The 21,975-nt window shown below is 42.4% G+C and overlaps 2 protein-coding genes across 5 annotated transcripts; one reads left to right on the forward strand and one right to left on the reverse strand.

Moving 5' to 3' along the window:
• Positions 1–215: 215 nt before the first annotated feature.
• cbarpb (CACN subunit beta associated regulatory protein b) lies at positions 216–16,125 on the reverse strand. Of its 4 annotated transcripts, none has more exons than XM_020081382.2 (11): positions 15,984–16,125; positions 14,816–15,006; positions 13,670–13,742; positions 12,014–12,162; positions 10,314–10,375; positions 8,652–8,814; positions 8,123–8,294; positions 7,650–7,802; positions 6,981–7,227; positions 6,246–6,435; positions 216–5,182 (listed from the first exon to the last, which is right to left on the reverse strand). In XM_020081382.2, exons 3-11 carry the CDS (start codon positions 13,715–13,717, stop codon positions 3,676–3,678), a joined length of 2,691 nt encoding a protein of 896 aa, XP_019936941.2. In that variant the 5' UTR covers positions 13,718–13,742; positions 14,816–15,006; positions 15,984–16,125; the 3' UTR covers positions 216–3,675. The 4 variants fall into 4 exon arrangements, with proteins under 4 accessions (XP_019936941.2, XP_019936942.2, XP_069378373.1 ...); XM_020081383.2 differs by having other exon boundaries at positions 15,988–16,094; XM_069522272.1 differs by lacking the exons at positions 14,816–15,006; positions 15,984–16,125 and adding an exon at positions 14,579–14,705.
• Positions 16,126–17,016: 891 nt separating this feature from the next.
• atp5f1d (ATP synthase F1 subunit delta) lies at positions 17,017–21,975 on the forward strand. The gene is made up of 5 exons (XM_020080538.2): positions 17,017–17,264; positions 18,241–18,394; positions 18,990–19,078; positions 21,592–21,721; positions 21,844–21,975. The coding sequence occupies exons 1-4, from the start codon at positions 17,148–17,150 to the stop codon at positions 21,712–21,714; spliced, it is 483 nt and encodes a 160-aa protein (XP_019936097.1). The 5' UTR covers positions 17,017–17,147; the 3' UTR covers positions 21,715–21,721; positions 21,844–21,975.

Here is a 21,975-nt window from a genome sequence, read left to right on the forward strand (position 1 = left end):
CGTGATAAGGAGAGGCAAGAAATCATTATGAGCCTGAGCAATAGAGAAAAATGAAATGGGATTCGCAAGAGAGATCCTTACCTGCGCCCTGTTTCCACGCCTTGATTAACAACTATTCCCTCGGAATAAGGCATGTGAGAATCATTATGTTTGTTTAAGTTCATTCATTTATTCACAGATTGAAAAACAACCCTAAAAGAACACTTTTTTATGACTTGGTCCCTCAAGGCTCAATAGATTTGGATCAACAAAAGCAAAGTGGTTAAGAAAGCCAGCCTTTTTTTTCTTTGAGAAATGAAGCATTTTACTAACAAGCAAGGAATACAGAAATACTTCTACCTTTAAAGAGATAAATCTCACAAAATCTTTAAAGTTGTGATTCCACAAAATACAAAACCTCTAGTCATACCAATGTTTCCAACTCTGCCTTAAAACAAATGACCGTCAACTATAGACATAATCGTTTTGTATAGTGAGTCTGAGAAAACATTTTTAACAAAGATTTTTACTAAAATGTTGATCTCTCATGCAGACCTACACACAGCTATGCATCAAAGCATTTGACAGGCTACTGGTTAGTATACAAACACCATTTACCACAGTGTTTCCAGTTACACAGTATCTGCCTAAATCTAATGAAGGACATTGATTTAGTCTATAGGTCCTGTGACATTGTGCTTTAATACACATCAAAATCGAATCTTTGTACATGTGTACCGATGGATAATCAACCTTTATGGCCATTTTCATTGAATTGTTAGGGTTGCTGTGCGGTCGTCACATCCCACTGACTCAGCTCTGACACATTTTGACTTATGATCTATAGGAAACACAGCTGTCTTCCTCTTTTCCCAGAACTGTCACATTGCGCTGAGTTATTACTATCAACAAGGAAGCATTAGGGCTGTCATAACCGAGAGGGGAATTACTGATATTTTATTTCTTTACAGCTGATTAGTGCCAATATAAAAAGGATACAAATGCACAAAATTGTTCATTGAAAAAAAACACTATCCTCTTTATGCCTTATTTGTGTTCACCTCTTTTCATCTCAGTCACTGTTCCCGTAATGAGGAATGCAGCTTCTGCCCTAGAGTCCACTTAGCCACAAGAGGAGACTCCTGCAACCCAGCAGAGAAAGATGCAATATGTGCAGGTTGGAGAGGGGCATCATTATTATCATGACATCATAACAAAGAGAGGAGGATAATATTTCTCTTCCATTTGTATTAACTCCTTTAGTTTGCTGCATGGTAACAGCCTCAAAGACCAAGGACAGTTGAAAAGGGGGCTTCCCTTCTCTTGTTGTGATTAATATTCAACACCATCTTCTGCAGTGGCTCCCTGCTCTGCACAAGGAAGAAAGGGAAAAGCCCAACTGCCCCTCTGAGAATACGATTTCATGACCAAAACTGGGTTACAGTCAACCTTCTGCTACTGCGGATGTTCTTCCCCCCACTGCAAATCAATTTGCTGATGTAGTTTTATTTGAATGGCAGTAGTACCAGTTTGTTTTAATCACACAAGGAAGCAATATAAGAGGGAAAAAATTGGATTTTACTACAAATAATGTCTTTGTTCAGTTTGATTTTATAAGCTGGCAGGAAGTAAAGTCCTTGCCCCCTCGAGGGAGGCTTCTACTGCTCTGTCAACTTTCTCAGGAAGGGAAAAGGAAGAGAAAAGAAGGAAAAAACAAGAATGTCAGATGTGGACAAATAAGGCCTGTTCTGGGAGCCACATGCACAAGAAAGCATGCCTTTCTTATAAATTCAATAAACACCAAAGGTTTGTGAGGGCAGCCATCCTGTCTAATAGATTTGATTTAACTGCCCACCCCAAGGCTGTGGACTGAGCTTGTTCTAGTGTCAGTGACACCCAGAGCTACTCTTAGAGTAAGAGTACTATACTCATAGATTATTGTCATATCTGTTACTGATAATTAGTCATCATACAAGAGCACGAGTGCCTGTTCATCCGGTTTTTTGTCAAACCTGCCCCTTTGTCAGTTTTCATTATTGTTCAAGCAATGCAGATGTACAAAATAGTGTACAACTCATAAACTAATAAAAAGAATGAAAAACAAACAAGACCCTTGTCACCGCTGAGAAGCAGTTTCAGTTAAAAACAACAAACATCATGACCGGTCACACACTCAGTGAGGAGGATCAAAAGATAGCTTCCATTTCGAAATAAGTAATAGGGGGGAGAAAACTCCCAACTGGGCTTTATTCTTGTCGATCATTCTATACCAGTGGTTCCTTTTTTGTTTTGTGGCCCCTTTGTGACCCCCAATAACTTCCCGCCAGAGATGGCCAACTACCCTACCCCACCCAACCTCTGATTGATTTACCCTGATTCTCTTTCAGTAACCCTAAACAATCTTCATACCTAAACCAATCCAACCCAACCAATGAAGATAACAACTACTTGCCAATCAGAGGCAGGGTAGTGGCAGGCCTTTTTTTCCACCTGGTGTGTGAAAATAAATATGGTGTCTTAGAGCGCAGTCACACATGGCAAATGGTGTGGGTCAAACTTCATTAAAGTTAAATCTCACATAAAGCCACACTGTGGATTTGCTTTGCCACAGGAAGCAATTGTTGTATTAGCCTCGTCGCTCACACAGATTGTAAGTGAACAGGAGGCAAAGTTTTGCCTCTGCTACAATCTTGTATGTGTGACTGTGCCCTTAGACATTGACACTTGAAACAACTGACCTATCACAGCATTGTGGGTAGATAACTAAGTAAGTCCATGAAAAATGTTGACAGAAGAAATCCAGCAGTACTGATTTAGCAGTAGATCTCAACAGAAGTAGCAATATTCTATCAACATATTTCATCAATCTATATAAAAAGAGTTATTTGCTCCAAGCAACATCTACAATAACTTCCATGTTGATCTATATCGAATAATGGCCAAGAATCATTCGAAATAGAAAAATATTGATATCATTTTCTGGTCAGCCTTTAGATACTTCATTGGAGATTCTGACCCATGGCTTAGGAACCACTGACCTGAATAATCAGTCTGAACAGCTCTATATACATCACCTCCACTATATCCGTGAATTCAGCCTCATATAACTTATGATAACATAACTAATCTTTTATCTAATGAGTATGATAACATGACTCACTATGTGCGATCTGTGTCCAGATCTGTAGCTTTCTTCACATCTAATAGCACCTAGTTTCACAGTGGATCAACAAGTATAGAGGCCATTCTGGCCCTCAGCTTCACTTATTGTTACTGGAGAGCAGGAATAACAGCAGTAGAGACATGAAAAAAGAGACTGAATAGACAACAGACAAAAAAAATGTAACACTGGACAAACTGTTATTACTTAAACCATTATTTTGATATGTTAGTTCTATATATGTAACATTGTTCTTCAATGAACTGTCAAATGGCAACACTGAAAAGTTTTGTAATGTCAACAGGCACAAAGAGAGACTGGATGCATTTCTAGTAGATCAACTGTATCTAACATTATCTGAGAATAAGTTCTTGATTATAGATTTGATTTGAAGTAAACTTTCCATTGTTTCTTTTTGGGTCTGGCTCACACCATTCAAACTGTACAGAGACATTTAAACTGAGGAAAGACAAACAGAAACAAAGTGTGTATCAGCAGGAGGAGGACGACTGACGAGGAGGACGACTCTAGCTGAGCTACACAGGGCTGTGATCTGGAGAGGCGTGTGTGGCTGTCACCATCACACATTCATTGGCTGTGTCCCTGGTCCTGCGAAGGCCTGTGTACAGCCTCTCATCCAGGTTACCAGTCAGTTTGTCTGTGAGCTCTGCAGTGATGGTTTGTGGGCCATAGCCTGAGGAGTCAGGGAGCAGAGGGGGTGAGCGTTCATCCAGAGGCTCGGGCGGGAATCCTGACTGTTTGCTGTCCTCTTGATGGTCAAGGTGCTCACTCAGTCCTTCATCTTTCTCTAAGACGGAGGAATGAGAAGGAGGAGATGAGGCGTGGTCCGCAGTGTCTCTGACAGTGATGCCTTTGCTCTCATCCTCAGTAGTCATAGGCTCTACCTTCGGAGTGTCAGGAGTGCTGCCCGTCCCATCGCTGGTCTCCTCGTCAGGAGCACTGACAATGCGGGGCAGGGTGCTGTGGTAGCTCGTGTCCAGTGGGTAGTTAACACTTTCACCCCTCCGTAGCGGAGTCCGCTGTCTCTCAAAGGATGACTGGAAGTGTCTGACACCAGGGTCGCTCCACTGCTTGTGCCGCTGCCACTGCTTTCGGAGGTGGATTCGTGACCTGTGTTTCCTCAGTGGTGATTCTAACTGATCAAACTGAGGGTCGTGGCGGAGAAACTCATGGAAGAGGGCATCCGTCTTCTCGTCGATGCTGTAGTCTCGTCGGTGCAGGGTTGGTGGTTGGGATGAAAGTTGCGCGGCCTCTCGGGGTGTGAGCATCTGACCATATGGAAACCAGCTCAGTGAACCAGGACCTGTTTCAATGGAAACTCCACCACTGGCTCCCAACAACAACTCATCTTCTGGCTCTTCCTCAAAGAGGTGAGATTCGAAGCTGTCACCTATAGTGCCACTTCGCCCTGCACTGGTGAAGTGGTGCCTTTTCTCGTGGGCTGTCCTGTCCTTTGGGCTGCTGCTGATGCTGCTGCTTCCGAACAGCCGCAGGTCTTCTGGACCTCGGGATGGAGCATCTATTGATGCATAGCCGCTATCCATCTGCAGCAGTTTACGAGTCCCTGTCTCTCCATCACTGCCCCCTCGCTCTGATTCTGTGCTTTTCCTTTTTTTACCCTCCTTCTTACCCAACCTCTCATCCACATACATCAAAAAGCCCTTGTCATCCTCCCCACCTTCTGCTTCATCCCCTAAATCTTGGGATGGGTAGCTGGGGAGCCCTCCTCTCTCCGTCTCTGTTCGTCCACCTAGTGAACACACACTGTCCACATCACTGCAGACGGAGTTTCTGTCATTGTTGCTGCTCCTATCAGATGCGGCGTACTGTTCCAGTGTTGCACGAAGAGTCCAGATGTCTCTGTAAAGTGACTGGGGGACCTGGGGATCTTGGGGCTCCAAGGGGTCTGCACCTTCCCTTCTTGTCAGGTTCAGTGCTTCGTCTTGGGGATCAGGGGACAGGCCAATTACCCCTGGTCCTCCTTGGCTGCAGCGGGGCTCCACCATCACCTCTACCTCTACCCTGTAGTGTGCACACAGGGATGGAGAGGAGAGATAAAATGAAAGAAATAAAGAGAGAGAAGGAGGGGAGGTAGTGCAGGCATGAAAACAAGTGTCAGTGTCAGTGCATTTTACCTTTACACTTTCTTCTGAGAGATGGCTGTGTTCACAGTGCACAAAATGATTTTCATGACAGGCAATGGGTGCTGTTGCATGTCCTTAAACCAAACTAAGCTGAATAATGACACCAAGTGTGTTTGAAAACTCAGAAATTCTTCACTTTAACTCAGGAAAACACATTTAAAGAACGCACACTGCATGCAACATCACTGGAGAGATGTCAGTGGCGAGAAACCTCCTCAAATTTCTTAGCTCACCAAAGCGTACCAGAAATTACTTATATTTTCAACGCCAAACATGCACTTGAAATACTAATTTTATGTCATCTAACATCTAGAGAAACAAATTAGTTATATAAGTGCTTGTACTTGGGAGGTTATTTATGTTGCATAACCTAATACTCTGCAAAATCTGGATATCCAATTGCAAAATTAATATCATGAAATTGCAGTGACATTGTACTCTTGTTGATATCATGATATTATCCAGAACATGTCAGCGATGGAATGGTTTCCTATGCCAGATTTATCCCCTCTGATCCAATTTTCAACTCCACAAAAAGAAGTATACTCTGGAAATCCCCAACATCTGGCTCGAATCATGAAATTGGGTTTTAAAGAAACCTTTCTTTGAGTGATCATATTACATATAAATCAAACTGCGGTTAAAAAGTATTTACTGTTTATCAGCATGGAGTGGTTAAATCTAATTTAATATCACATCAAAAATAAAAACTTTTAGAGTTAAGTTTTCCAGGGACTTATGCTGATGTTCTCTGAGCAGATCACTGATATTTTTTCAATGCAGTTTACAGACAGTGGTTATAAAAGTACACTTTTATGTTAAGGCAGAGAATTAAATCGTACTTTTTTACAGTTACTTTACATTTTCTAGCTGCTGAAAAAGAAATGAGTGCAAAGCAGCAAAGCAGTGGACAGGATGAATGGCAAGGGAATTAAAGATACCTGCCGAGGGAGGGGGGTGGTGTAGAGGGAGGCGAGAGAAGGCGGGTGGCGGGCTGGGTGGTGCCGTAGGTGACGTCCTGGGTGCGGGCGATGTACTGGATGAGGTCTATGTGTTGCGCGTCGTTTTCCTCCTGGTCCATGCTCTCACTGGCCGCGCGCTGGCGCTGGAACTGTCTCCTCTTTGGCGAGCCTAGCTCATAACAAACGTGGAGAAAGAGAACTGTGAGTTCCACAGGTTGGGTAACAGCAGGCAGGAGTGAAGTGATTCAGGGAAAAGCTTTCCAACAACTGTTGAGGTCTCTGCAGGGGGATTTTGTGATCTTTTTCTTCTTCCGTTGGCATGATAGAAAACCTGAGCCTGGGGATGAGCAGGGAGAAGTGTGTGTATATAGGATGGAGGGGGATCGGCAGTGTGGATTCACTCAGGGGCTCAGACTGACTTGGAAAGACCAATCTTTGCGTCATTGAGCCATCTGTCCTGTACGTGTGTGTATATGAGAGTCTTTGCAGCCAAAAGGCATCTCACAGTTGGTTGCTATAACCCCCTGCTTAACCATTGTCTATTTACCAGGAGAGAAATTTGCCAAAAATACTAAACATGCATTTTAATAGAAAAAAATGAAGTATAATTATGAAAAAAGCCCACAAACAATTGCTTAAAGTTTTTGCTGCATTGGCACCAGATTGGTTCTAAAAATAATCCAACAGAAATAAACACCATCAAGGATCCATTACCTCTAGTGTCTAAACTCGAGGCTCTCTGGCTGCTGTCCAGCTTCCATTTCTTGATCTTGAAGTAGGGACTGGCCCCCTCCAAACTAGCATGACGCCGCAGTTTGGTGAAGAATTGCAGCATGGGCCCCTGGCTTCCAGTACTACCACCACCACTACAATCAGGATATGCACCACTTCCCACCGCGGCCCCTTCTCCAACACTGACACTGCTGCCTCTGCCCCGCGGTCCAGCTCCCATCATCTCGATCTGAGCAGAGACAGAAACACGGTCACAAAGAAAACCTGCCAAGATAAGCGGCTTGTGCATAATCTACATGGACACTGATGTTCCACACAGGCTTCCTTGTTTAGCCATCACATGCGTTCGTCCTCCCTCAAGCTCGATGACCTTACAATGTCCGCATGGATGACTCACTGGTTGGTGTACTGACTTATGAAAATGTATCACAAATGATTAACTCCAGGAACTTCACGTTGACCTAGATACTAGCAGTGGAATCTAGATCAACATGTAGCTCTTACAGGTGATTCATATGCACACTCACTACCAAGAATGTTTTCTTAATTTTCAGCAAGAAAGTCAAAGCAAAATGCCCTCACCATTGTGAGAATTTGTTATTTTTCTTGTATAAAATGTTGTGTAATTGACTGTAACTGGTGGTAACTTACAGAGCTGGAGCAAGGCTTTTTAGTGCTGAGTGCGACAGTGTTCTCATTGAAGCTGGTGTCCACCACTGAGTTGAGAGCATCTCCAGGGAGGGCACAGCTGGGATTGACACTCAGGCTGGTCAGCGCTGTTTGTGGAAGGGGGCACAGCATTGGCTGTAGGAAAGAACACCCTTTTACCCCTTTTGAATCACATGTTTGAGCATGCATGTTTTCTGCAAAACCCTTGGCTGCTGTAGTACAACTGTTATGCTACAAAGTATGTTAGGTAATAGCCCATTATTAGTAATTGAACAGCCTCACCTAAATGGGGAATCAATGTTCAGTGTTGAACTGAGCAGGCAGAGTCCCCAGATTGCTGTTTGGGTACATTTGCCTGATACATTTTCTCGCTCTGGCCTGAGTGATTGATAATCTAATTGCCCCCCAATCAAGACAAATCATACATAAGGTCTAAAAGCAAGTCCAGACTGAACCTGGAAGATGGAAAGTGATGACTTAGCAACAGGACGCGTTGTCATGGTGATGGTGTTCTCGGCCAAGTCGCACTCGTGGATGGTGACTATCTTGAGAGCTGGGGGTGAGATGTGGAGGTGTGTGAGGCGGGCGTTCTTCAGGTGGTGAAAGTCGCCCTCTGTCAGAGTGTACCTGAGGTGCAAAACAAAGAGCACAACGAAAATCTGTTCAAGATGACACATTGCATAGGTTGATAGTGTATCCATCCACAAGAGACAAAAACGCCAAGGGGAAATATCCTGCTTCAAACTCATCACAGCTACCCAGGAACCTGCATTCAGCAATACATATAAACCCTTTGAAGAAGGGCTTTAACAGAAAAGTATACATCATACATAATGCATTCTGAAATAATTCTTAAACCTAAACTAATATATAAATGAGATGGACACGGTCAAATATGTCAACCCTTTAACCACAGAAAGCGTTGTATGGTCAAAAATGAAAGTTGACTTGTAAATGTGGGCTTCTGCTCATGAGTCAGCTGACCTGCGTCCCTTCTCCTGGGTCTTCTTGCCATGATCGAAGAGTGCTGCCTCATTGAAGGAGACGCGGCGGCCTGTGGTGCCGGTGGAGAGGAAGCGCTCTGTCTCTTGATCGTGAGAGCTGGCCATTGACAGGCATTCTGACTCATCCACCCTGATGGTAATTTCTGTCCAGACAAACAAGAGAGGGAAAAAAACAGAAGATGTGGATATTTAAGTAGATAGATGGAGGGAAGAGCAGTGGCGATGGCAAAGAAAGATTAAAGTGCACTTTGAGTTTATTTGTGGTTCACTGATAAGAGGTTATTTAAGGTAAGTCAATGCATTCAGAAAGTTTAGCTTAGCTAACTCTGTCGCCCTTAGTATATCAAAATACTCTGTGGGATGGTTTGTCAAGAAATTCTCATTTGATGCAAATAAACACAGCAATGTTTTGCTAAGGGACAATCCTGAGCCATGTGAAGGTAAAAAATACAGTCAGCTATCAAAAGAGCACGTTTTGAACCACTGTGCCAAAATTGAAAGATACTCAGTAGAAAACAATAGCGTAATAGCTTGTGATTGAGGAGTATCGAGAAGCATATATTTCAAAAATAATCGCTGACTCCCATTCTAGGATGAATGCTCTGACAGGTGAGCCACCCATTTTTGACCAAGGTGGATGCTACAATTATATGATTGATTCTGACATAAGATGACATAGCTGGTGTGTTGTACTATTTTCTTCCCATGAAATGCCAATTTTTTTCAACAGTAGTAAAAAACATCAGTATCCACATTAGCATGTTTCACTACAGTATAGTCGTATCAATACATATCATTTGGTTTACAGCTCACATCATGTTCAAGTTTGCAGTACCTCCTGTTGGTAGTGCTAACATTAGCATGCTAGCATTCAACAGTGCTCCAATATCTATCCCCTAGCAAAGCCCTCTCAGTCTTGTTGAATGGTGACTATCAAAGTAATGGCTGATGTTCCATGTGATATATTGTAGGATTAGTATCTAGCTCAAGCAAAGGTTTTTCATTAGGTGGGGATGCCCTATTGACTTGCAGCTCAGGGCAGTGCCCGTGCATGAACCACAATGTCCCTAGGTCAAGTACCTTTAATTGCACATCTGTCCTTATCTCTTTCTCCTCATTTCTTTAATATCTTAACTAGCCAATGTGTATTACATTACATATTGCCAAATACAGTATATTTTAAAAAAAATCTGTCTGGAGTTAATCCACATTTGCTGTACTGTATAGAGTCTGGAGTCAAACATCCGATGTTCAGACACCTTTTTGAAGGATGATTATATTAATATGAGAAACTGCTGACTGTAAAACTAAAACCAAAAAGTATTGCAAAGGCATTTGGATGCCAAACTGATGCTACCTTTAAATAGATAATTTTCCCTGAGTCCATCCACTCTCTGGTCCCAAAATGTCCAAATGTGTTCCAGGACTGGCACGGCTTCTTAAACCAATTGGGTCGAGATCACAATATTTTAATGGAATAGACATTACACATTTGTGCTGATGCTATAAAAATATCCCCACTTCCATCAATTCAATCCCTCCACCTCCCAGCCTTGCTGTCTCCATTGCTCCTCCCTCGTGTCTTTATCTGTTTCGTCTATCCCTACATATCTTTTTCTCATGACTGCGTTTTTCCTCTTACCATGGGTGGGCTGAGACTCCTCCATGTAGGTGGTGTTGGTTTTTTCAGGGTCATCGCTGGCCCTGGGGCAAGAGGAAACATTGAGATCAATGCGGTGACATGATTCCACCTGAAGTCTGTCTTTTATCTATCGGATCCTGCTGATGTGGGCAGCAACAAGGGTTGACACGGTGATCAGCAGCACTACTGTTTGACCTTTGTGTTTGGCTGGAGTTCACATACACATACACATCAACAGTGCTCAAGCCTTGAGACAAGTAAAAAGACAAAATGGTTGAACTGAATGTTCACTGGGTAATTTGATAACATCACGGCCGAAGGATCTCTTGAAATGATAAATCTGGTGCTATATCGGATTGTATGTTTCCACCCTTTTTTTAAGGGCACAAAGAAAATACAAAGTGAAGGTCATATCATTTAGGAGATGGAGTGAATTATTCTAAAAAAGGACTTCTTATATCCCATGTCTAGCTTTTACTTGATGGGGCAGAAAATGAAAAGCTCTTTCCAATCATTTTCCTCCCTCTGATTTCTTTGTGCAGAGATATGAGAGTTTTCAGTGTGTGCCAGTGTGTGTGTGAAACGGTGTGAAATGACTTGAAGGATTTCTGCGTCCACCCTGATCTGCGCTTCCTCTGTCTTTCATTTCCTCTGTGGCTCCCACTTTCCCTTACCTTATATGTGACTTTGAGTGTGAGCTTGTGTGTGAGCTTGTGTGTGAGCTTGTGTGTGTGTGTGTGTGTGTGTGTGTGTGTGTGTGCCTCTTTGCCGTGCACCGGGTTGAGACGCGAGATTAATCAGTGCCGATGGCTGCTATGAAATCTCATTACACTCATCATTTGTACCAGTCTGCTGATTCTCCTCCTGTTCTCCCTCGCCTTTTCACGGCTCAGCCTCTCTGCTTCTCTGTTTATCTGTTTATCTGTTTCTATCCAGCATGCTCTCGTACGTTTATGTGTATGTACTGATGCACCGCTGCCGTGGAGAGGGACCAAGCAACTAATGGGTGCCATGTTACTGCTGAATGAACACATGATGAATCACAAATAAATGAGCATGAATATTGAATGTGCTTCCACCAAGGTGTTTTAATAAGAGCCCTACAGGGGGTGCTGACATTCAAACAGCACATCATTTTAATGAGTGAATGCACTGTGCTGCCGCTCTGACATGCTTAGCCTCCATCAGGCGGGTTACATAACTGTTCTGATACAGCTTTCTGTGTTTCATTTGTTTAATGGATCAATGTATTGTGTGGCAGTGGGATCATAACAAAGATGGGTTTGAGACTCACTTTGGTGGAGTAAACAGGAAGTAGTTATCTTCATTGGAAATTGCAGTGAGAGTTATCTATTGTGTAACTTTCCACATTCAATATCAGTACTGGTCTGTTTATAGCAGTTGCAGATTAGTCTCGGTAACATTTACTGCGTGGGTGTGTGTGTGATGGGTGTGTGTGGGGGGGGCAACGCCTGTGCACCTGGTTCTTCAGACTAAACTACCTAATGAAACCCAATATAACTTCACCACATTCAATATCCTCAATAGAGCTGAATGAACATTTTGGCATATTTTCAAAATAATAGACGTTATTATTTACCACAGGGCTAAATTGTACACCCCTTACATCGGCACTGCACCAGAATGTCAGGATAAACTGCTTAACATAAAACACAACTTTGAAATTATTTGCGTCACACCTGTTACAGCATTGCCCTCTATGACAGCATCGGCGGCAGGTGATGAGGAGGACCGAGATGAAGATCAATGTTCCTACCAGGAAGATGGAGAGGATCACCAGGATGAGCACGTAGCCATCTTGCTGCTCCTTGGCCTTGAATGGGATCTCCTGAGAAAAAAAGATGGCAAAATAAAATTGATCTGAATCGGAAAGACGGGTAAGAAGGAAAGGAAGAGAAGGAAGAGAGGTAGACGTCTTCCTGTCCTGAGTTTGATCTGTATGATGACTAATGAGTGAGGGAGCACCAGACAAATCTTCCCACATTAACATCAAACCAATAGAACCACTCTCTTGTGGTCAATGCAGCACCCTCTCTTATTCCTGATATCCAGATCAGATACGAAATAGGGACATTTTAATTTCAGTTCAGAACCAGACGTAAAATTATATTAGTAACTATTAGTAAACCATTAATTATATTTGACCTGATAAGTGAAAGTGATGCAGTTTGCAACATGAAATGCACAACATACAGTGGTCTAGTTTTGCAGCTGTTTTACGTCCACAGTAACAATAAAGCATGCAGCTTCAAAGATTGATCTAGCTCTACTGGTTTTTCGGCTGGCCTAAAGTAAATCTATAAATGCAACAGTGCAATTAATCAATAAGTGCCAGAGCTGTTAACCTGTCTGCAGTGTACCTTAAGCTATGGGAGAGCTCTCTCAGGGAGGACTTCAGCTGAGTAAATTAACTGCACAACAAGCACTGGTGGAGGCTCTATAGCTTATCCTGCTACAGTCAACAATGTGCACTTATACAGTATACCCCAGTAAAATAAAATGAGAATATGTCTTAAAATCTTCTTTATTACAAAAAGTCAAAAATGAAAAGTCTACAGGGGCTTCCAATAAAATAAGGTGGAAAGTTAAAACCATGCACAATTTGCTGCATGACCGATTTACTACCACAACCGATACATACAAGGAGGTTATGTTTTCATTGCCTTTGGTTTGACTGTCAGCACGATAACTCCAAAACAATAACAACCTATTTCATTTTGGAGTTAATCAAGAAAAAAGTCTATATATATATTTGTGTTTGCCATATGAATACGTGGAATAACATGATTACTGTGGATTCTTACTGGTATATTTATTTTATAGTTTCAAATATAATTGAATTTCCTGTCTTCTTTCTTTTCCCCCATTGAAAACCAGTTGAATTTTGAGTTGAAAGTACATGTTGACCTTCTAAAATTTTTTTATTTCTTAGTGTCCATACAGGCAACTGAACACTGGGCTTGAAACTATGTGAATAAAACGATGAATGGCATCATTGGGAGAATAGAGACGGTTATGTTAAGATAACAGACTCTGGAAGTCAGAGTGAAGATCTGGCAGGTGGAGTGTAACGCTGACCTCTCTGAGGGAGAATGCACAAGCAAGTGTTAATGAGTGCCGGACTCTGACGTCATGCTGTAATTTCTTTGGGAGGGGAAATTAAAACTGAGATTAGATTAGAGATTGAATTATTCCAGGTCCAGGTCCGGATGTTCTCTATTAGCCAGTCAATCGGTCAGAGAACAGAATGAGGCAAAGCATGATTCTGGTGCTGAGCGAGACACACAAACAGGACGTTGGAGAATAACCCAGTGGTGACAGACAGGCAGACTTACTGTGGAGTTTTCTGGTAGGATGTTCCAGACGGTAGACTCATTGCTCATGGTCCAGACCAACTAGAGAGTCCCCCTGAGAGATAACACATGCACACACACAAACACACAGAGGAAATGACTGTTACTGGAGCTGTTCATCAAATCACAGTCCAAAGTCCGCCAAAGATGCTGCAGTTTATACAGACATACTCTGCAAGGAAACATGAATCGAAACTTTGCCGAATGCGTACAATGATAAATTAACATTTATATTACCCTGTGTAATGTGATAGAAAATGCACATTGCAACAGAGGAATATTGTTGCATGTGGAGCATTGTGTGTGTACAGCGTCTGTTTGTACGCATGTGCTGAATCCAGGGATGCAAATGTCAGTATCTTGCCTATAAATTATCACCCATAATTCCTTATCAGCCCAAAGACTCTATCTTACTCCCACACACAAACACACACACACACGCGTGTCTCTCTAAAGTAGTGAGGACATGTATTGACATAATCCATTCCCTAGCCCCTTACCTTAACCATCAAAACTAAATGTCTAACCCTAACCTAAGTGTTAACCCCACAAAAAGCTCATTTAATTTGTGAGGACCAGCCAAAATGTCCTCACTACGTCAAAATGTCCTCACAATGATAGTATTGAAGCAAAATTGGCCCTCATAACTATATATAGACATGCTCACACGCAATGATAAACAAACACACATAGAAAATAGAGATAAACACCAGCTCTCACCAACTCTGGCTCCAGTGGCTTTCAATACAATAGCTGTATGCTTTCATTCCTACAGATCATAGGCAATAATAATACTGCTGCTGCTGCTGCACCAAACGCCTACTCACTCACACACAACTCACTCACTCTCTCTCTCAAACACACACACACACCCTGGTTGAATCTACTCACCCAGCAGGAGAGAAGCAACATGCCAGCAGCACTCTGCTTGCTCGCCTGCCAGTCACTGCAGCACCTCTCAACTTCAGCGCCACAACCTGTAAGCTATCGCTGAGCTCTCTGCTTCCCACTCTGCAAAAAAATCCCCCCTGCATCCACCATCTGAGCATGCAGACTGTCAGACTGTGACCAGAACGCTTCCCCCTCTACACCACATCCTGCTTTCCTATAGCCCAGTACAGTTCTTACCCTGATGGAGGTTCAGCACGCAGTAGCAGCAGTTCTGAATGTGTGTATCAGGCTGTGGCTCCGGAGTCTCCTCCTCAGCTCCCTTGCTGCATCCTCAGCACCTCAGCCCACCCAGCCCCCTCAAGTGCTTTCTCCCCCCCGTCAGGGCTGGCTCGCTGGCCTCGGAGCAACAGGACGGCAGTGCTGCATGGCTGATAACAAACACACACACATAACAATTACAATGATTTGTTTAATTATTCAGTTGTTTGAGTGGATACGTTTTTACATTACATAAGTGCTTTCTGCATTCAACACATGTACACCAGAGACAGGCTTTCCATTTGCAGTGATGATGATAGAAAAGTGCAACATTCAGCTTCACCTGGGATGACACCAAACTTCATCACTTATTCTTTATTAAATTCTGACATCAATCAAGCCATAAAAGTCTCTTTATCCTAACACAACCCCTGTGGACAGCTGTATTGATGATCTGGCTGAGCAGATGGTAAGACATGGGAGTCCCAGTAAAATCATATCCCGTCATGCTCAATGAAAAAAAATCGTTATCTACCAGCTGCCTCACTCATGATCATGGTGTATCATTGTCGATCTTTGCAGCCTTTTTTCCACTCAGACCCATGCATTGATTTCCTCAGCACCTCCTTACAATAAAACACAGGTCTACGGTTTATTACAGACCTCGTAGTTAGTTGTTTTTATGGAGAAATGGCTGCACAATAGAAAGAAAGCATCTCGGTCCTTACTGCTCGATGCCGCAAGATTGTTTTTTCTCTTCTCTAGGAGCAAATAAAGAGCATCGGCTCTGCCACTCGCAGCTGTTCCCTTCTGAGGGGTTGGCAGATCAGGTTTTTGTCAGGTCGCATCGTTTTATGCGACGGAACAAATTAAAATATCAAATGGACGAGCTGCAGGTTTCATCCAGGAAAATAGAGGATAATAAATGCACCATCGTGATATTTCACAGGCTCTCCTGAGTCACACACACACACACACACACACACACACACACACACACACACACACACACACACACACACACACACACACACACACACACACACACACACACACACACACACACAGGGAGCAGGGTAGAGCTCATGGTTTGAACTGACTGCACAAACACACACGATCACGGAGCGAAGGAAGGAGCCACACTCACCTACTTCAACCAGTCTGGTCCATGCGCAGCGGCGGCGGGGCCCGGTGCCAGCAGCGTGAAACTCGTCTGCGAGCACTTTAATGTGGATTTCAAAGGCTAAGAGTATTTATGAATGAAACCCCACCGCTTAGGCCACGCCCACCACCCCGAGTCACAGAGGCGCACCACGTGACGCGCAGAGTGAGGCAGGGCTGAGTGACTGAGGGGTTTCTCTGCTAACACGGTCCAGATGTGGAGTCACAGCTGGACGCAGACATGGAGTCGGTGCCGAGTGAAGTGAAGCAGAGACAGGCTTCTTTCCTTCTTCAGTTGGTTTGTGTGTAGTGGCTGTGTAGAATTTGAATGTTGAAGCAGTGCGGGTCTGATGATCGTGTCTGAAGAAGTCGGTCCCAGACCAGACTGATGGCTCCCTGGCCACTGTGCTAACATATGACACGTGCTCTTGACGCCATCTAGTGGCAGTGTGTGCACAAGTTTCAAGTAAGCGCTTTTACTATCTGTTCTCAGCTACTAAAAATTAAAATGATCTTTTAGGTTCAATGTGTTGCTAACAAGTTTACAAACGACTGCCGAAATTCACAGTATTTTTAAATGTGATGTTACTGTTGAAGAGAGAAAAGGACGTAATGTAATGCAAGGTGCAGGTCAAAACATACAGGCATAATAATAATAATAATAATAATTATATGAACAAAAATAATAAGAATAGTTATAAGAATAATAATGTATTTGTATTGGGACAATGTTACATAGTGTTTTAAAAATAATTATATAGCCTAGATAGATACATAAATAAGTAATTAAAATAGCAAATGTGTTACATTTATTAATTACAGTCTTTTAATGGTGCTTTGCAGAAAGCAGGGGGATTAATTAGAGTAGAGTGTGGTGTGGAAACTCAACAACTTTTTAAAAGTCTACTTCAAATATAACGGCGACAATAAAGGCGATGTGATAATCAAAATGATAATAAAATAATATCAAGCAGAGTATGTACACAACAGTGCACAGACTACACTACCCTGCATCCTTTGCGAAAGCGTAAAGGCTTATGGGTAGGGTACCAACGTCCTTGTCCTGCCCTGCGCACACTGACTGTCTTCACGCCGGAGCTCCGGGATCTCTGTCATTCACTCGTACTTGAACAAGAAGCGGATTTCTGACATGATGGCAGCGAGGTTTCTCCGCCGTGCTCTCCCGGTGCTCAGGCAGGCCCGGTCCTACGCAGAGGTGGCCTCCGGTGCCCCGCAGATGTCCTTCACGTTCGCCTCCCCGACACAGGTAGCTTAGCTAACGTTAACGGCGAGGCTCCTTGGGCCCAGGCTGCTGCTCTGCTAGCTTACATGTATTTTCCTCCTAAATGCACCGTCACATTTGACAGAAAACAACCATGACCTCCGGGCTCATTTAGCAGGTATGCACGTGTGCTAACAGTAGTTGGTGCACATATGCAGTTTGATCCAGGCGGAGTTTGCATTGTGAGAACAGGGGTTTAGCTTAGCTAGCTAACGATAGCGAAGCTAGCTGTCATTCACTGTCTTTGACCAGCGGCGTGTCAGTGTGCACTTCACGAAGATGTGACTTAAAAGCGGTGCTCTGCTTTAAACTTCACAAACTTTGAAGCACACACGTGTATTCAAGTGTGTGTCGTGGTGAAACAGTCCCAGAGTCACAGTGTTAGAAGCAGAGCTCTCTAACCTTGAGCTTCATGTCCCTGAGTAGGTCCCGTCCCACTGTGTTAGCACATCCAGTCCTGTGGATGAATCTCATAGAAAACTCCTGCATTCCTCTGCCATGGTGAAATTTCCCTTTATGAAACCATATTGAAATTCTCTAGATCCGGATTTTAATCTGGGTCTGCACCAAGCCATGTATGTCTGATTTCTTTCAACAAGATCCATGGATTGTTTTTGCCAGGATAAAATGTTTTGGTTACAAAAAAGCTTTATCTGGCAATGTTGAAGAAAGTGAAAACAATAAATAGACCCGCCCCCTGATCCAGATTTAATCCAAAATGAAATGGGTTCTTTACTGACCTATACCTCATCCTTTCAATATTTCTGTGTAATCCTGCAAACCATCAAACAGATTCATAAGTAAAAGCCAATGAAAACATAACCTTGTCAGAAGAGACATTTTCTATGTTCTAATCCTATCTCTCCTGTTTATAATCCAGCAGCTGCATCTTTGACCAGTCACTACTGAAGTTGAATTGTTTCATAATATCAGTCACTGCATCTCTCCATCCTGTCTCCAGGTATTTTTCAAAGAGGCCAGTGTGAAACAGGTTGATGTGCCCACACTCAGCGGTGCATTCGGTATCCTCCCTGCCCACGTACCCACCCTGCAGGTGCTCAGGCCCGGCGTTGTAACAGTCTTCAATGACGACGGCTCCTCTGTCAAATACTTTGGTAAGACTGTGCTTCACTTAAAGGAAGTGAATGACTGTGGATCAAGCCACCTCTGCAGGACTGTGATGTTGTTTTCCTTCTGAGCTAAATTTTTAAGTATGCATTTCAATGCAATATTAGAGTGGGAAGATTCTGCAAATAGCTTGTGATATACAGTGCAGGAATTTTAAACCTGCTACACAACACGAGATGTAACGCAATGCTCACAGACAGGACATCAGGGTTACAGTCATGATCCAAAACAATCGATTAGTAACTAAATAAATGGGATGATCAGTTAAAGAGGGGTAGAGACGAGCAGACACACACACACACACGCACATACACACTCTTCTGCAGACAGAAGTTCTGTCCGAAGATTTTGACTCAACACAGCGTTTTAACTTCATTGTTGCCAAAACAATATATATCTATATAGATATATATCAGATAACCATGCATTAACATGATAGAATTTCGACCCTCTGCTTAAATTATTGAATCGATCGCTCCCATACAGCTGACCACTGAATTCCTTCTCCACACCATTGATTTTAAAACTGAAAATGACTTGTTTGGATGTTTAACTCCTCTGTGTGTTTTTGTGTTTCCACAGTGAGCAGTGGATCAGTAACAGTCAATGCTGATTCTTCAGTGCAGCTGTTAGCTGAGGAGGCAGTTCCCTTGGACCAGCTCGACGTTGCAGTAAGTATAATGGCTTTATAACATCACTCAAATATAAAGCAGAGCTGCATCTGCAGAAATTTGAGCATGTATACCATGTCATAATACAAATGTTGTTTTGACCTTTTTGTTAATCAGTTGCAATTTTTCCAGTCAGTGAGCAGAACATTCAGTGACATTGGGTTTTCATTATTCCATCAGTGTAATCAAAGCCTTTGAGGTCTTAATTTTTTCAACATTAGCCAAATCAGACGTTTCTGATGCCTGAGAAAGTTGCAGTTTAATATTCTTGAAATTTCATCAAAATATATATAATATATCTAAAATAGCAGAAGGCACCATGTACAACATCAAAACAGAAAACGTCTGCTATTGTTAAATAATTACATGTTTAATTTGAATTAAGAAAAGGTGGGGGTGGAAACAACATGATCGTCTTTACATTATGTTGCAGATCAAAATGTATGATGACCGTCCTGACACAGTCCAAAGAAACATTAATCCACATTTTACAAAGGCTGATCAGTTTTGTGTAATGTCCCACAATGCATCAATTGAGTCTGTATTTGCTTTGATGATTTAACCAGTGAATGGTGGCACTGATCTTTTTATCATCCATGGCCCTGAATGATATTATAGTACTTATTTTTAGTCAGGTTTATAAATGCTAGAGGTCTGTGTTAGTGGCATCTAATTATCCTGAGTGAATATGCTGTTGAATTTGAGAATTAAGATTCAAAATATTACTATACGTTTGAATGCTCTGTTTTCTCATAGGTCATCATTGTTGACAATATACGTTATTTGCTAAATCTGTTCTACCAAACTAAATTGCAACTTTCATTTAATTTCCTTTGGTCTATTCAATTTAAATTCTAGCTCTTTGTTCAGCAGCTGGTTGTTTTATCGTCATCTCTGTTTTTACATTTTTCATCCCACTACCACGCAGTACTTCTCTTTGTACCTGAGGTGTCCTTGAGTGTTAGAAATCCTGACAGCTCTGTAGTTCCACAGTTTTGAGTTTACTGTGGAGGCGGGCAAGAGAAGATGAATTTCTCCTTTATTGTTATGATGGGGTTTGTGTATCAAGTTTCGAGGCTGCTGTCATCATCTGTTCAAAAGGTCATCATCAGTATCATCCTCTCAGAGAAACATGTTAAGCAAAATTTTGTCACACACGTAATATAATGGAAATCTGAGAACACGTATCTTGTTGTCAAGGATGTTTAGTTCTTGTAGCTTTTTGAATTGAAATCCAAAACCTGTACATGTAAAATCATTGGAGGAGTCTTTGTTTTACTTTTAACTCTTCAACGTCTTGCACAGACGACTCGGTCAAATTATAACTGCAATATGTCAGTCCTCAATTCCGTATGGATCTTTTATGTTTTAATGAGATTTGTGTGACAGGTGTCCATTTCCAATTTGTTGAGGCGTGCATAATTACTGATTGTTCACCCTGGTTTGTCTCCCAGCAGGGACACGGTCTTTGACAGCAGAGACTATTCTTTGAACCCACACTAGATTTTCTTCCTCTCTCATTTTGATCCGCTGCACTGATGAGCACCTTCCAGCTTATAATTAGCCACCTGATCAGAGTTGCGGCCTGGTCCTTGTTTAAATGTCAGTCTTGTTAATACTAGGCTGCATTATTATGCACTCACTGTGGAAGTCTCTGCCTTTGACCTTGGGCAGCGTCAGTGTCACTGTCAAGTTGACTTCATTAAAGCGGTAAATTAGTTTTTTTTTTTTTGCTCCTCTCGTCACTTTCCACTCTGCTGTAACAATGCACATGGGCCCACACTGTTAATAAGGAGAGAAAGGTCAGTCACTGTTGAGTTATAGCAGATGTGTCAAATCCCTACTGGGAGACCTTTAACTTCCAGCTATGTTTGGCATTTCTCATTTCTAATCGCTACTGTGACAAATTGAGCTTTCAGAGCAAAGAGGCAGAGGAGATTTTCTCTGCCTGTCTTTTTCCCCACTTTTCAGTCAGTCTTACGGTTGACTTTTACATTTTGGTTGGCATCAGAGCATTTTAGGGACAAGCGTAGCTGACAATTTGGTTACTACGTGGACAGTGTGTGTGTTCAAGTGCTAAAAGAGAGAAAGCTAAATATCGACCCAAACTCCAAAAGCCTTATGCTTGTTGGTTCCAAACCCAGACTCAGTCTGATGTTTTCCCTGATTACAGGCAAGTACATTGTAAAGAAGGAGATAGGCCATTCAACATTACCAAAATGACCCAATCCTGTTCAGAATTCTTGGCTCTGGCTTGGTTATTCACACTCTACAAATGATTAATGGGGTGATTGGCTGGTGTAGAGACTTCGTCAAATCTTATATTGCTTAAGGCTCTGATTTCAACACTGGAGTAGAAATGAGGTTCAGAGGGAAAAATTCAACATTATCAAAATATGACCCAAAACTACACATCTACTCCTTTAAAACTAAATCTAACTTCTGGGCTTTATCAGCCGCTGCCCTGTTCTGTTTCTCCTTTTCATACTTCTCTGTTTTCTGTCCATTTTTAGGCTGCCAAGGCCAACCTGGAGAAGGCCCAGACTGTATTGTCTGGAACATCTGACGAGGCAGCGAGGGCAGAAGTTCAGATCAGCATAGAGGCCAACGAGGCAATCGTCAAGGCTCTGGAGTAGACCTGTGGTACGACACCTCAGCTTCCGCACCATAATCAAATTATCATTCTTTTTTTAAATTATAAAATTTATAGGAAACTGTAGGTCACTTACATATATTGAGTTTCATTCTTTTTCTTTCCCCACTAGGTAATCTTTTCTGTTTCTTTGATGGAAAAAATGGTCCATCTTTGTTTCCAGCTCAGTCACGTCAGTGTCCAGGAGACTCCATGCTTGCTTTGTACAGTGGATGAAAATAAAAAATAAATTTATTTGGAATTA

The sequence above is a fragment of the Paralichthys olivaceus genome, chromosome 3 (assembly GCF_024713975.1).
Source record: "Paralichthys olivaceus isolate ysfri-2021 chromosome 3, ASM2471397v2, whole genome shotgun sequence".
Taxonomy (NCBI): domain Eukaryota; kingdom Metazoa; phylum Chordata; class Actinopteri; order Pleuronectiformes; family Paralichthyidae; genus Paralichthys; species Paralichthys olivaceus.

Bases quoted from the DNA above. Each gene is read 5' to 3' on its own strand.
- cbarpb (XM_020081382.2), bottom strand. From the start codon at position 13,717: ATGAGCAATGAGTCTACCGTCTGGAACATCCTACCAGAAAACTCCACA. The intron at 8,815-10,313 runs GTAAGAGGAAAA...TTGTCTGGACAG, and splicing joins GGAGTCTCAGCCCACCCATG to AAATTACCATCAGGGTGGAT. The intron at 8,295-8,651 runs GTCAGCTGACTC...TTTGCACCTCAG, and splicing joins ACCCAGGAGAAGGGACGCAG to GTACACTCTGACAGAGGGCG.
- atp5f1d (XM_020080538.2), top strand. From the start codon at position 17,148: ATGATGGCAGCGAGGTTTCTCCGCCGTGCTCTCCCGGTGCTCAGGCAG. The intron at 17,265-18,240 runs GTAGCTTAGCTA...TCCTGTCTCCAG, and splicing joins CGTTCGCCTCCCCGACACAG to GTATTTTTCAAAGAGGCCAG. The intron at 19,079-21,591 runs GTAAGTATAATG...GTCCATTTTTAG, and splicing joins TGGACCAGCTCGACGTTGCA to GCTGCCAAGGCCAACCTGGA.